At 44.4% G+C, this 15065-nt stretch overlaps 3 protein-coding genes across 3 annotated transcripts; 2 read left to right on the top strand and 1 right to left on the bottom strand.

Annotated features, from left to right (window-relative positions):
- The first annotated feature begins 1003 nt into the window (after positions 1-1003).
- Positions 1004-3375, top strand: arf6b (ADP-ribosylation factor 6b). The gene is made up of 2 exons (XM_068752428.1): positions 1004-1074; positions 1321-3375. The coding sequence occupies exon 2, from the start codon at positions 1905-1907 to the stop codon at positions 2430-2432; it is 528 nt and encodes a 175-aa protein (XP_068608529.1). The 5' UTR covers positions 1004-1074; positions 1321-1904; the 3' UTR covers positions 2433-3375.
- A 4093-nt stretch (positions 3376-7468) lies between these two features.
- vcpkmt (valosin containing protein lysine (K) methyltransferase) lies at positions 7469-8650 on the bottom strand. The gene is made up of 5 exons (XM_068752269.1): positions 8394-8650; positions 8161-8274; positions 7999-8071; positions 7797-7916; positions 7469-7707 (listed from the first exon to the last, which is right to left on the bottom strand). The coding sequence occupies exons 1-5, from the start codon at positions 8648-8650 to the stop codon at positions 7603-7605; spliced, it is 669 nt and encodes a 222-aa protein (XP_068608370.1). The 3' UTR covers positions 7469-7602.
- Positions 8651-9339: 689 nt separating this feature from the next.
- On the top strand, positions 9340-14871 carry msh4 (mutS homolog 4). Its single transcript, XM_068752087.1, has 20 exons — positions 9340-9547; positions 9759-9929; positions 10012-10175; positions 10286-10396; positions 10527-10642; positions 10853-11026; positions 11119-11291; positions 11380-11447; positions 11546-11620; positions 11737-11801; positions 11911-12080; positions 12166-12302; positions 12393-12496; positions 12812-12936; positions 13274-13474; positions 13549-13667; positions 13750-13878; positions 14024-14198; positions 14281-14369; positions 14518-14871. The coding sequence occupies exons 1-20, from the start codon at positions 9340-9342 to the stop codon at positions 14698-14700; spliced, it is 2757 nt and encodes a 918-aa protein (XP_068608188.1). The 3' UTR covers positions 14701-14871.
- The last annotated feature ends 194 nt before the right edge of the window (positions 14872-15065 follow it).

Here is a 15065-nt window from a genome sequence, read left to right as displayed (position 1 = left end):
ACATTTTCTTTTCATTTCTGAATAATATATATCCCAGTATAAAATCCCCATGCATTCTGGATAAGCCACCTCTCTCCATGACAAGCGTCTCTAACCGGGTCGTGTTGAACACGTTGTCACAAACATTATACATGCTGGTGTCACGTTAGCCCACATGCGCCTCTATTTCTACAGTGATAACATACACAGTCACCACCTTACCAGAACAATATATCAGAAAGAAAATGAAAACTACATTGCCTTTCTATTGAGTTTACTGCTGATTCCATTTCAGCTTTATAAATAGAGTAAACCTAATGTGAATTATCCGTACATTAAACTGAAGCATGACGTCCATGCTGCCATCTTATAGAGTTGGTGTAATTATCCTGTCTCTTTTTAACAGTCGTTCCTCCTCTGGGCTTTCAAACGGCATGCATTCCGTTTTAATTTACTGTATAGGTTAATATAAGTTTTATACCAAGGTAAATACCGTTAGAGTTTATTAATATAGTATTTAATTTGTCAGGATAGTAATGAAAATATACTATAAGAAGGGGGCGGGAGGGGTTATCTTTATGTAGGGTAACGACCGCAAGGGGGCGATGTCGCCCACAACACATAGTCGCCAATCAAACAACTTCAAACGATTCAAATACGCTTTAAAATATATGCAATTTATTTTAACAATTTTTAATACTTTTTAACTTTTTAAAACTCAATGTGATTATGCGAAATACATTTAAAATGCAATACTAAAGTGTTTGCGGGACACCGTTTTGAATAAACGTAACACGTCTCACACTGACAGTGTGTAACTTTAGCTAACAACTAGATGCTGCCGCATATTGTTCAATGAATAAACGCTCTATTTTAGTTATGTCGGTTTTTTTGTCTTTCATTATTTATCTATTCCAGTGGGTGTTTCTGTGCGAGGCAGCGTCGCCTGAATGAAACAGACGGGCGGAAGTGGCGGTTGACGCAGCTCCACACCTTTCCGGTGTAGCTGCACTGCGACCAGCCCGACTGAGAGGAGAACGAGCGCTGGGCTGGGTTTGTTTTTTTTTAAATCGAGACAAGAGGGCGAGAAAGGAGGTGAATTACTAAGATTTCAATTAAGTTTTCAACTCGGAAAGATGTCGGCTAAGCATTTAGTTATTGTCGTGTGTATTTTAAACCTAGATGTGTGTACTTTATATCCGCTAACCACCATTATCTCATTAGCTCTAAGCTAGCAGTGCAACAAGCTAGCTAATGTTAGCTTGCTAATAGTTGTTTAGCAGCCTGAGCGGCAGCGTGCTAGTTTGTCATGTCTGACAGTGTAATCGTAAATCTCTTTAGGGGCCGAGAAGCGGAGTTTGCTGAGTGGACACACGTGGTGCTAAGTCACCGAGGACTTCGTGAAGGCCTCCCCCCCCCCACCCCCCACTGCAACCCGGCTCGGCGCTAAATGGACTTAGCCCCGGAAAGCTGCTTGGTCGTCGGGTAGCTTTGAAGAGAATAAGGGCTCAACCGATGACGGAGGACAACCAGACGGCTTTTGGGGGAACCTTCTGAAACGTACGCCGTTGGCTCGCTGCAGTGTTTTTAATCGCTACGACCTTTTTTTTGACGTTGATCTGGCTTTCAGAATGAACGTTCTGCGACAGCTGCTTCCAAGTTCTTAACGTAACCCGAGAATGTCGCGTACAGGCCCCGCAAACATCGTGATACTCTGAACGTAAATGTCCCAGAACTTCAGGCAACGCAAAAGACTTGCAAGTGGAAAAATATCCAACTATTGTGTGTTAGTTATATAAATTTCCGCCCCCCCGACATTATACTCTTTGCTGGGTCATGTTTTTACAGGTAAACTGCAGCTAAGTTAAACATTAACAAAACCGGACTTTATTCTCCTTTTTGGAATTTATGCACGGGAGTTCAAAATGGGGAAAATGCTTTCAAAGATATTCGGCAACAAAGAGATGAGAATATTAATGCTTGGACTCGATGCTGCCGGAAAGACGACAATCCTTTACAAGCTGAAGCTCGGACAGTCTGTCACCACGATCCCCACGGTCGGCTTCAACGTGGAGACCGTCACCTACAAAAACGTCAAGTTCAACGTGTGGGACGTTGGAGGCCAAGATAAGATCCGTCCTCTGTGGCGACACTACTACACGGGCACCCAAGGGCTGATTTTCGTGGTGGATTGCGCGGACAGGGATCGCATCGACGAGGCGAGGCAGGAACTTCACCGCATCATCAATGACCGAGAGATGAGGGACGCCATCATCTTGATATTCGCCAATAAGCAAGACCTTCCTGATGCAATGAAGCCGCATGAAATACAGGAGAAGCTCGGGTTGACGCGGATCAGGGACAGGAATTGGTACGTTCAGCCCTCCTGTGCGACCACTGGCGACGGACTGTACGAAGGCTTGACGTGGCTAACCTCAAATTACAAATCTTAATGATTGAGTGCAGACTGTTTTAGGTCGACATTATAATAGCGTTGCTAGTAACAAATTTTCCAAAATGAGTATGGTTAATAAGTTGATTATCTCCCATTTATTTTGAATACCACATTTACCCCATGACTAATTTATCTTAAACTGGGTTTGCTTTTGCTCTGCAGCAGACTGCGTTCATTACTTTGGGGGGCTTTGCTTGTTGAATTTTTGATTTGAATATATAAGCCACAGAGATCACCATCTTTGCCTATTGTGTTCCCTGTTTGATATTATTTTTCTAATGAATTGTTTCACTGGGAACTAAAGCTTGTTACGAGGTTCTTCAGTCTCTGTTGCATTGGAACTATTGTGATTTATTTTCCTTCTGAAGTGAGATCTTTATTTCCTGTAGCCTACGTGAAGGACTTCACATTTGTTTTAAGCACAGTACTGTGATGGAAAAGTATTTCTTCTCAATGGTATTGACTGAAAATGTTCACTAGTACGTTGCATTTCACAGTCGTCAGTCTTGGCACCATATAAAAAAAGAAAAAACTGACATTTTGTGTTACGCCTCTCACTTCCTTTATGTGGGCCATATAGTTTACCAATTGACCTTTTTCTGTTGCATCTCACGCCTAATTGTGTTGATTATTCATCGAATGGGCCTCCAGTAACTCTTGAACATGCTTGTGGGGGGGGGTGCATTTTTAATTTTGGGTAATACTATGCAGTCGGTTGACTCAGTTTATCCAAAGGAATGTCATTCAGCCCTGAGCTCTCAATCTGAACCACAGTTGATTAGTCTCAGTATTGGGGCATTATATGATAGCCTATATCTGTAGCATGTGTACAAAAGTACTGTTACCCAACATAAGAGTCCGTCTGTCATGCAGTCAGAGGGAGCTGTTTACCACTGAATTGTTGAAGACCCCTTGTGGTGCAGATCTTACTCCTATTTTGACTGGGGGGGGGGGGGGGGGGAACCATGTACAGAACAATGTCATTGTAATGTCTTATTAAAAAAGTGATTTTAAATCTGAGGCTTGTTTTTTTTTTCTTCTTTATTTCAAGCATTAGCGGCTTACATGATTAGGCCTGTATTTGACTAAAGATAACATTCTTTAGTAATGAGCAGACTTGAATGAATGAAATTAATCTGCAGGAAACTTGTAAGTTTCAAATTGTGGATTTTAGTGCTGTTGGGTAGATTCTACATAAAGTTGTCTGCCTCAGGTGTGTTGCCAGCAAATGGGGGGGGAAAATGTACAAAACAGGAAGTTTGACTGCTGGTCTTTGGATTTAAAGCAACAGACGTTCGGTTGTTGGCTGGAGGGGGTCCGTAGAAATATTCATCTGAAGTTTGAGTTTATGTCTGTTGCGCTACTAATGCTGGGCTGTTTGCTGCAACTTGTTTTTCTTCATCAGTGCTGGGTCAGCGGTGAGTAATGCTATTCTGGGACTTCAGGGTAGTTACAGTCCGTAAAGAGCCACTGAGAACAACAGTTTACTATTCTGATGTTTTTTTAGTCAGTACCCTTGAGCAGTGCGTTATAGTGTTTTATTCATTCACATAAAAAGTGACTGTCAGAACGCACAGACGGTACTTAATTTGCATTTCCTGAACAGGATGCTCTCTTACGAGTCCCACAAGTAAAACATTTTCAGCTCACACTTTGTGTTCCTGGGTTTTGAATGTGCTGTATGATCCGTTGAGTAAATGGAAACTCCAGTGCTCAGCCGGTTTTGGCGACTTCTGGATATTTGCTTTTGAACCGCAAAAGTGTCTGTCAGGCCAGGGCGTCGCAAACACGACTCCAGCGAAGAAAGAAATCAATTAGTGATGCCGGCTGGGTCCTGAGCCTCCATTTAGAGTCTGATGGCTGTTAATTGAGCTGTAATGGCCTCTCTGGCTCCACCGCTTCATTACAACCATATGATCCTCACAGCTTTATTGGTAATGCCCCCCCCTCCTCTGCATAGATGAGACATCATGGTTCTTCTGTCAAGGAAGCTTATTAAATTGGCACTTCTTCATGTAGTGGCTGTCATTCTTCTTTTGTGTGTTGAGCAGGTTTGCTTTTGCAGAAGTGGGGTTCGCTACACGGCCACCGTTGGACTCATTTCTAACTGCAGGCTGTCCATGGACTCACTGCTGGACTAATACAGGTGCATAGTTATTGTGGGGTTTGTGCAAGCACTGCTCTTATCTTTATCTGCCACGCTGTAGAAGGGACCTACAGCCTGCTTGTCTCCAAGGACAGTAAAAACAGCCTCTCTGCCTGGTTAAGTCCGTTTCCAGTAGTCGGTAGCGAACACGCGCAGAGCTCACAGAACCGATCCGGAAGTGGCGAGACATTTTTGCAGGTTTCCTGCTGAGGTTAGCATTCTTGGATGCCACGCTGAAGTCAACCCCCCCCCCCCCCCCCTGCTTGTGCATTCATGGGCCCTCTTCTGCCTTGACAGTATATTTGCGGTGTGACCTACATTTGTTTAGGGTTAGAATCCATAATGTAGTCAAATATATCTGCTTATAGCAGGAGTTGTGCTGTAGTGTAGGGGAGTCAGAGCAGGCTGTGAAGACCAAGGTGCACCCTGGGCGGAGGTCCAACATGCATTCCATTCATATCTGCAATTGAAGGTTACAATGCTGTGGTGAAAAGACAAATCCAGTAGAAGTATAAAATGATTACGACGTGCTAGACTTAAAACCGTTTCTGTTACACACACACACGCACTGACACTATGATGAAGATTCATGCAAAGGAACCTCAAAGGCTTCTTTCAGCAGCCGTCACACGCCATGGCTGACTGCATCGTTTGTATCTGATGAGGTCACTGCAATTACAGAGTCCATGTTTGCAGTGACAGGACGCCTGGATTAGTTTGGGGGGGCTTGAGAGGAAATCTTTAGCAAGTCATGTGCCGCTACTCACACCACCCAAAACCAGACCACTGAGAGGTAATGCGTAAGGGAGCATACACACACACACACACACACACACACACACACAGTGACTTGTGCTTGACTGTCAATGGTTATTGCTCAAAATCTGTTGCAACAAAAATTAACACAAATTTTGTGTAAACAGCTCTTTTACATTCTGTAATAAACCACCACTGAAATCGCAAAGTGATAATCGTACTTGTATTAGGGATATAAGAAGGGGTCAAGTGTGCACAATGTTCTCACACGCTGGAATTCTGCCCCCTCTTGACTGCAGCACAGCTGTCTCAACAGCTCCCTCGTGGGTATATGGGTGGGCGGGGCGGGGCGAGGTGAGGTGAGGTGAGGAGTCGGCATCATAGCTCTAGTCATCCTGTCGTTTGGAACCACTTCACCTCTCTCACCTTATTGTGTTGTTGGACCTCATCGTGTTTATTTTCAAATGGCACTCACTTTCGCTCTGTGCAGCTTGGCTCAGTGCGTTCTGGGTCGCATGTGTAGGATCAAAGCGGCTGCACGTTTCTTTGTGCTTCACATGTTTTTTTAATTAGCCCAGTTGGACGTCTATTCCCGAGCCACTCCCTATTAGAGTGGACGAGTCGTCTAAACTGGAACAGTGTCTCTTGGCTCCCGGCAGCAGGGTCTTGGTGACACAAAGGATTTTCTGAAGCTGCTTCAGAGAGGTGGCTGGTCTGCTTCCTCGTCTCTTCTTTGTTTTGAAACAAATGGGGAGGAGGCACACGTAGAAAGTTCACGCTGACCTGGGGACGAGTCGCGCAGTAATCACAAAGATAGCAGCAAAACTCAGAAAGACAAAAACAACCACTCTTAATATCCCGACGGCGTAAAGGCAGCACACGCTTTGGCTTAGTCAGCTATTTATCAGAACTGTGTTGTTCTTATTGCAAGCACTTTTTAATGCACAGGTGTTACGTCTACTAATAGCACCGTCTGTTGGTGCAAATGCCCCCATTCTGTCTCGTCTCTGCAGCATACACTATCTGCATTATGTTGCATTTCACATTTAACCGTGTACATCATCAGTGACTATAGATAACGCCACTGCTACACTGTGAGCCTCTCTGTAGTACCACGTAACGCTTGCGTAATTAGCCATAACAAACGACATTATTTGAATTATCGGTTAATTTATAAGGAATAGAGAGACTGGATGAACATTTCTCGTATTCCTCTTTATTGCTTTAATCTTCATAAAAAGATGGGCCATGCGTCACGGATGATTCACGGATGACTCTGCCATCATGTGTGTTAGTAGCGACAGAGAAACACGAATCAGAGCTGCTTCCTTGTCTTCTTTATACCGTACACCGATTTGATTCTTCAATGGGATCTTCAACACAAACTAAACCCCGCCTACTTCAGCAGGCGGATTATTACTGGCTCTGACTCTGAGTGTTGGAGGTGACTCAGTTCATTACACTGTGAGAGAGCAGCATGAAAGGCTGAGAGGGGGCCCCTTCGTGCCTGTGGGAGTGTGGGGCATACTTCATGGTTTGTACTTTAAAAAGAGATGGGATCTTCCAGTTAATCTGGGTTTTGGAGTGGAATTTCCCAGATTTGAGGGACAAAGGTTTACAGGCAAGCTGGCATTGACTATGTTGGCATCAGTTTTAAAAACTGGATAAACCACATGAATATGGATTGAGATTATTATTCCCAATCGACTCCTCAAAAGCAGTAACTTCAAGAACTTCACAATATAAATTAACATTTACGTCTGAGGTAACCATCTTCAGATTAATAATCTGGCAAAATGCTTCACATTGACACATGGTGTATTGTTATTTAAATGTTAAACAACTATTGCCCCCTAGTGCTCCAAATGGGCAATGAATGAATGTAGGATGGGATAGAGTGGAGCTCAAGTTGTACAGACAGTATCTGTCTGGCTTACCTAACATATGTCCCAAACAACATTCAATTTGTTTCAGTACTATTTTGTGTTATAAGAAAAAACATGTATTGAAAAATGCTCTCTCAATTTTATAAAGTGAAAAAACATTCCTTGGTTGACCATTTATGGCTTATAGTGCATGAAAAAAAACTAATTAGGACAAAATGTAATAATATTTCAGAAACTTCTCTTCAAAAACATTTAATAATGTACAGAAATTAAGGCACTACGGACATTCCTTCCAGACCAATTTAACAATCCAATTTTAACAGGCTAAGAACAGAAGATGATTACAGTAAAAAAAAAAAAACATGTTACATTACAAAAACTCAAGCTTTTCTTCTGATGTGCAGGATGCGGATGTCTGGACTACAAAACTCTGAATCTTGCTTATCTGACGGAATCTCCTCACAGCTGAAGTTTTGTTGCAGCAACTAGAAGTAACAAAGACCACAATGACTCATCCAGAAATTATCTAAACTTATTTGTTCACGAGTATTCGTAAAAGAAGTCGAGTTCTCACCTCAAAAAACTGCCTTTCCACTTGTGGGTTGGTGCCCTCTGTGCGCTGCTCATAGCAGCAAATAATGCAGGTGTCTGGTCCACAGAGCATCTTTAAGCTCTCCGCCAGTGGAACAACAGACTGCGCGGAAAGAAATGACGACTCAAACTGAGAAATGAATTCATCACCGTCGTGGTTAGACTGCGACCAGAGAGCACATTACCTGCTCGTAATAGATGCAATCTGCCATGAGGACATAATGCAGAGGAGGCGTGAAGTCAGGCACGTCGTCGCCCCTTTAAGAAAATCACAGTTAGATTTTACGTGCAACAATCTGAACATTCAAAACTGACATCCATTAATGGATGAAATATTATATACACACCATTTCAGTACCTTTGCACTAATCGATCCACGACTGATAAGTGACCGGTTGTCCTGGATGTTCATCCTCATCAGGGTCTGCAGATCTTCGAGATCTGTCACAGTAACTTGAGCTCTATGGGACGCAAACCATAACAACAGGTTATATTTAGTTTTATCCCAAAAGCTCATTAAATTGCTGGTATTATATTCAACAATAACAGATGGACACACAAATTAACCAGGTCACCTCACCCCAGTGTTGCTGCCATTAGACCAACTGCTCCAGTTCCAGCTCCGAGTTCCAACACTCTGCTGCCGGCCCAGAGGTTCACCCCTGAGGGCGGATCATAAAAATATTTCGTCTCTAAATATTTTGCAAGAACGATGGCTGCATCCCAGACCACGCAGCCGACGTCTCCGAGATAGCACTGCTTCACTTTTAACGCACAGCCGTCATTTTTCTCAATTTCTCTCACAAAATAGTACCTTTCATGCGCGTCAGCCGCCATGTTGGCCAAAACAGGAAGACGAAGTAGACTTCCGGGCTAATGTATTTCAAAATAAAAGACACTTAGCGCCAAAGGGATAGTGACTAATAAAAAATAATAATAATGGAACAGTAGCACAGTTGTTGCATATAAAAAACAAAGTGTGCATTAATACTGTATTGACGCACATTGCTCAAACTCAAGGTCAACATTATGCTCGTTCTCAGCATGTTTTATGTTGAAAATGACACACAATTGCTATTACTACAACAACAACAATATATTGTAATAATTACCGTAAAACAAGCTTGTTGATGTTTTAAATTAGTAAAATGACCCGGCATAGCAGCAAAACTTGGTACAGTACTAAAGTTAAAATGAATGTTTCTGATGTGATGCTATCGTTATAATGTATTGTGTTGTACAATAAAACTCCTAATTCGTTCTAATTCTATTATAGTCCGTAAAAAAAGAGATCATTTAATCTTTCAGGTACAAAGCGCGTTGTTCTATGTATTTGCGGACTCCTCCGTTCCACTTTGTATTTGTTTGTACATCTGTGTTATAAATAAAGTTCGTTTGAAAAGAGACGCACTTTCATGGTCGCGCGCCGGTTTACGTCGTTTATTTAGGATGGTGCTAATGCTAGCATATTTAGAGTCAACCTTTCTAATATAACTAAATTAACCGGCTCTTTTCGAGCTTTTAATATGTTCAGCAGCACAGAGGAGGTGACAACCGGCGAAACCCACCCAAAAAGTGAACAGACGTGGGGCTCGTCCCCGACGGACCGCAGCAGAGCAAATGGCGTAACCTCATACGGGCAAGCTTCTTCCTCCTCTGGTTCGTCCCGCCACAGCGTGGATGTCGGCAGTACGAGCTCCAGCCATGACCCCTCCATACCGCGAAGGGAACCAGGTGAGTTTACGGATAGCTGGGGGGCTCTTTAAGCTAACATTTATTTATTTATGTATTGCCTTACTACAGCAGACTTGTAGACGACAATGTACGAATTCATTTTAATAGCGGATCAATGGAAGGATGGGGTCCATGATTGTAAGGCCAAAAGCCATGTCTCTGGGCACGGCACTGTGACAGATCCGCTCCTTTTATTTTTGTCTTGATTCAGGTCAGCTTCCTCACAGCTTGCAGCTCGGCAGGGCAGCAAACCCGCCATTCCTTCCATCGACCTCGGACAGCTCCCCCCTCTGCAGCCATGGGGGAACACCGACGCTCAGGAGGACTCGTGGATCCGTCAGGGTCGCGCACCCTGCTCGGACACCCCTGACGGATCACACTGGTACCGTCAACTCTAAAAGTATCACCGCGCGGGAACATAGCTGAGTCTGGGTTTCTAATTCTGAACTCTCCCGTTTGCGTAGCGACGAGTTGCTCCTCTTCAACCACGACCTCTGGCGCCTCTGTGATCGTGGCACTGGTTGAAGGTCGCGGTTTGGCCCGGGGAGAGATCGGCATGGCCAGTTTCAACTTGAAATGCCCGGAGCTTGTTCTGTCTCAGTTCGCAGACACTGGCGCATATGCCAAGGTAGCCCATGTCTTTTCTAAAGCTATAAACGGCACGCTTGATTCACATTTAATCCAGGCTGCACTCTAAAATAGAGCGCCCTCCTGAGTCATGTGCAACTGCTTCTGCAGGTCATAACCAAGATTCACATCTTGGTGCCACTGGAAATCCTGATGCCGGACACAGCCAGTGAGAAAGGGAAAGGAACGAAGCTGTTCAACCTCATTACGGAGAACTTTCAGGTAGAAAAGTTTCTGAGCAACACGCTGAAATAAATGGCTGCCATGACAGCAGAAACACTCATTTTTATTCTCCCCCACCTATTGAGTTTTTGCCATCTTGTGTGAAGTGTGAAGTTGTTGTTGTTTTCAGGGAGTAGCTTTTACTGCTGTCCAAAGGAAGTATTTTAATGAAAGAAAAGGACTGGAGTACATTCAGCAGCTGTGCACTCCAGAATTTGGCACTGTCCTCATGGAAGTACAAGCTAAGTATGCCACAGAAAACACTATGGACAGAAATAAATCCACCGAAACGCAAGATTTCTATGAGGAATATCGGGTTTCCCTTTCCCTTCCCTTCAACTGTGCATCCGTGCACATTGTTTCTTCAGTTTTCTTTTGTTTAGGGCATACTTGAAAGGCAACACTTCCGTCAGATCTGTGTCATTGTTTAATTACTGAATGTCGCGTTTTGTTCAGGTATTACTGCCTTGCAGCAGCGGCTGCTTTGTTGAAATACTTAGAGTTCATCCAGAACTCGGTCTACGCTCACAAATCTCTCAGAGTGGTCTTCAAAGGCAGCGAGCAGACGGCGATGATTGACTCGGCGTCTGCATCTAACTTGGAGTTGGTGGTCAATAATAGAGACCACAGGTGAGAGGCGCGGCCTATTCTAGCGACGTGACGCATTTTATGGTGTTTGTGTTGTCGCATTGGCTTTAGTGCGTCTCTGCTTACCTGCGTAGGAGCGAACACAGCCTGTTGGGGGTACTGAACCACACTAAAACACCCGGTGGAACTCGGAGGCTGCGCTCCAACATTCTGGAGCCTCTGGTTGACGTGGACACCATCAGCATACGCTTGGACACCATACAAGAGCTGCTGCAGGAAGAGCAGCTCTTCTTTGGCCTGCAGAACGGTGAGAAGCGCTCAGAAAGGGTTCTAAGCACAATCCCAAAGAACACGAGAGCACGGCGTAATAAAGGAATATCTGTTCTTTGGTTTAGCGATCAGTCATTTCCTTGATACGGACCAGCTGCTCTCTGTGCTCATCCAAATCCCAAAGCAGGAAACGGTACGTACAGGAATCCCTCTGCCAATCTTTCGGATGATTTAATGGCAACGAATTGTCTCTCTTTTTCACGTTTGCATACTTACGCTGTATTTCCACAGGTTCAGGTTGCTGAAGCAAAGATTACACATGTAATTCAGCTGAAGCACACGCTGGATCTTGTGCCACGCTTAAGGGTACATTCAAATACATAATAATAAATCAAAAATACCTCCACAATGAAAAGAATGGGAGGGGGGGGGGGGTCTTTGTACCCCATATTAAGCCTAGAATGTAAATAATTTTTGAACAGATGGTGTTGAAGAGCTGCAGCACGGCTCTGCTCAAGGCATACAGCAGCTCACTGGAGGACAACAGGTACGGCGACACCTGTCTGCTGATTGGCTGTCATGCTGCGCAGACGTAATTGTTGTGTCCCCCCCCCGTCCCCCCCCCCCCGGTGTACAACTTTTGTCTCCCCCCCCAGGTTTGACATGATCCTAGAACAGATCAAGACGGTGATTAACGATGACACCACCTACCTGAAGGGGAGCCTCAACATGCGCACCCAGAAATGCTACGCTGTCCGACCCAACATCAACGAGTTCCTCGACATCGCCCGCCGGGCTTACACTGAGATTGTAGATGACATTGCAGGTGTAAAAGCTCGTATCTTTGATTTAGGATGCCTGTAGAAGCGATCTGTTTTATGGGGCTTATTGGATTGCGTCCTATTAAACAGGGTTAGTGAACCAAATGGGGGAGAAATACGGTCTGCCGTTGCGGACCAGCTTTAGCACAGCTCGAGGGTTCTTCATCCAGATGAAGCTTGAAGCGGCGGTTTTGACTGAAGATAAACTTCCCTCCGAGTGTATTAAGGTATTGTTTAATTAGGAGAATGAAAAAAGGTAACTGGAATTGTATGTGGAACGAGGAGATTAAAATGTGTTTCTGCATCTGCTACCTCAGATAACAAGGCAGAAGAACAATTATGGCTTCACTACTGTGGACTTGATGAAGATGAATGACCGCTGTGATGAAGCCCTGAGGGAGATCTTTCACATGTCCTATGTGTGAGGAGTTCATCCTATGACTTACAAACATGCACAGTCATGTATGCCTAATTAAACTGCACAGATATACCTGGAGAGGGCAAATCACATTCTATTGAAGCGATTGACTTAATCTTAATATTTCAAAGACTTTAACAAGCAATTGTTTAATTTATCAGAGTTATTATCAAATCCAGAAAAAACAAATGTTCACGTTGGTTGATTTAGATTTTAGATCAACACAATTTGCGATGCTTCGTGTCCACTTGAGGGTGATGTTTTGTAGATTCTCATTTCCTCTGCGCTTCCTCCTGACTCGTGACTCTTTCTCTACAGAGTGATCAGCCAACTCCTGAGCACCATCCATGAGCACATTCACTGCCTGTACAAGCTCTCTGATGCTGTGTCCATGCTGGATATGTTGCTGTCGCTTGCCTATGCATGCACCATCTCAGACTACGGTACGCGTCGCTGTCGACTTATGATCTTACGCCAACCAAACGCAAATTAAACTGTCAGGAGTTCTGTCGTTTGTCGAGGGCGTGCCCAGCCAACGAATTGCTCTTTTGACCTGACGTGTCGATCACTTGCTTTTGCAAAGGTCAGCCTTGTGTGTGTGTGTGTGTGTGTGCGTGTCAGCTGTCTAAAAGCATATTAGGTTTATAGCGAGAAAGCTAAATGTTCCGGTAATGGAGTTGTACTGAATGCATCATCCCATGAAAGGTATCTAATATAGTAGCATCAGTCACAAATACTTGTATCTATCTTTGATTGCTTTTATTCTGTTGTGTCTTCCAGTGCGTCCAGAGTTCACAGACACACTAGCCATCAAGCAGGGGCGTCACCCCATCCTGGAGCGAATGGTCGGACATCAGCCGGTATCGAACAACAGCTACGTCTCTGAAGGCAGCAACTTCGTCATTATCACCGGTCCCAACATGAGTGGCAAATCCACCTACCTCAAACAGGTGGCGCTGTGTCAGATCATGGCTCAAATAGGTTAGCCAATTCAGCCTCATGAAATTGGAGTGCAACGGTGCGTTAGTAACGTCCTCGTATCGTTGCTATTCCAGGTTCTTATGTCCCTGCGGACTATGCCTCGTTTCGTGTTGCTGATCAGATCTTCACCAGAATCGGCGTCGATGACGATTTTGAAACGAGCTCGTCTACGTTCATGATGGAAATGAAAGAGGTATGCACAGCAGGACTGCTCAGCTTATCTGAAGGAGGAAGTCATTGAATTGTCAGTGATTCAGTGTTTCCTTTACCCAAAGGTCTCTTACATAATCCACAATGTCAGCGACAGGTCCCTGATCATCATAGATGAGCTGGGTCGTGGTACCAGTGCCGAGGAGGGCATTGGGATCTGTCACTCTGTTTGCGAGTTCCTCCTTAGCCTCAAGGTAGCGTTCTCTATCCCAAAATAGCCCTACACTGCTGTTCCATTCCATTAAAATAGAGACCAGTTATATTAGATTCCTTCGCCTCGTATTAATGTTTCACTTCTTTTGTACCGTCTTGACGTTGCTGTTCCACGACTGTTTGCAGGCTTTCACCTTGTTTGCCACACACTTTCTCGAGCTGTGCCAATTAGAATCTCTGTATCCCAACGTGGAGAACCAACACATGGGGGTTCAGCACAGACGCAGCGGTGACACCGGCACCGAGAGTGTGGTGTACACATACCTGCTGAACCGAGGGTGCTCCGAGGAAAGACATTACGGTAAAGGGATCTGTGATATTTCAGTACAACGCTCTGCTAATCAGCCACGAGAATTATAAAGCGCTTGCTTTTGCTCTTTTAGGACTGAAAGCTGCAGAAATGACTGCACTTCCTTCAAACATAATCCAAGAGGCAAAGGCAATCGCCTCAAAAGTGAACCAGCAACTTCTGGTACGGTCGGATGTCTTCTTGGCCTTCTGTTTTTGGTGCCTCAAATGTTCTAGATCTTCATAGTGCATAGCACAAATACTATGTTCCATAAATAATCACACATGTTAAATAAGTGGAGAGCCATGGTGTGTATTTATTTTTGCCGCAGGCCAAACATTGCAGCGATCCAGAAACACAGAGGCAGAGAGCTCTGTACCGCCTGGCCACCCGGCTGCTGCAGACAGCGAGGAACTCGAGACTGGACCCCGACAGCTTGCGGATGTATCTCAAAGGCCTGAAGAAGCAGTTTGAGGCAGAGCTGCAGGCGGCGTCCATCGACACAGAGGAATGACTGACTCAGCACCGTAGAGGGGAGGGGCGTGGATGGTGGTCCCTGGGCATGTTGAGTTCAGGCTTGTTTATTTGATATTTTAGATATTTGATTTCCAGGTTTTAGGAATGTCTGACTTATTTTAAATGATATGGAAATTTTGTACGTGTCAGGTCGTGTTAATACATTAAAAAAGACTATCCTGATCCATTCGTATGTGTCCAGGTTATGAGATCCCACGTATATAAATAAGAACTACAAATATCAAAGTGCTTTTTGTACTCGTGTGCGTTTTGGATTTTAAAGGAAGTGCAGCGATCACGCCCCTCCTTGGTTTTGTTGATGGTTCGATTTATCATCGAGGCTGTTTTAAAAAAGGCGGGTGT

Source organism: Brachionichthys hirsutus, chromosome 18 (assembly GCF_040956055.1).
Source record: "Brachionichthys hirsutus isolate HB-005 chromosome 18, CSIRO-AGI_Bhir_v1, whole genome shotgun sequence".
NCBI classification, from domain to species: Eukaryota; Metazoa; Chordata; class Actinopteri; order Lophiiformes; family Brachionichthyidae; genus Brachionichthys; species Brachionichthys hirsutus.
The sequence above is the reverse complement of the archived record's forward strand: the minus strand, read 5'-3'. Positions and strand labels throughout refer to the sequence as shown.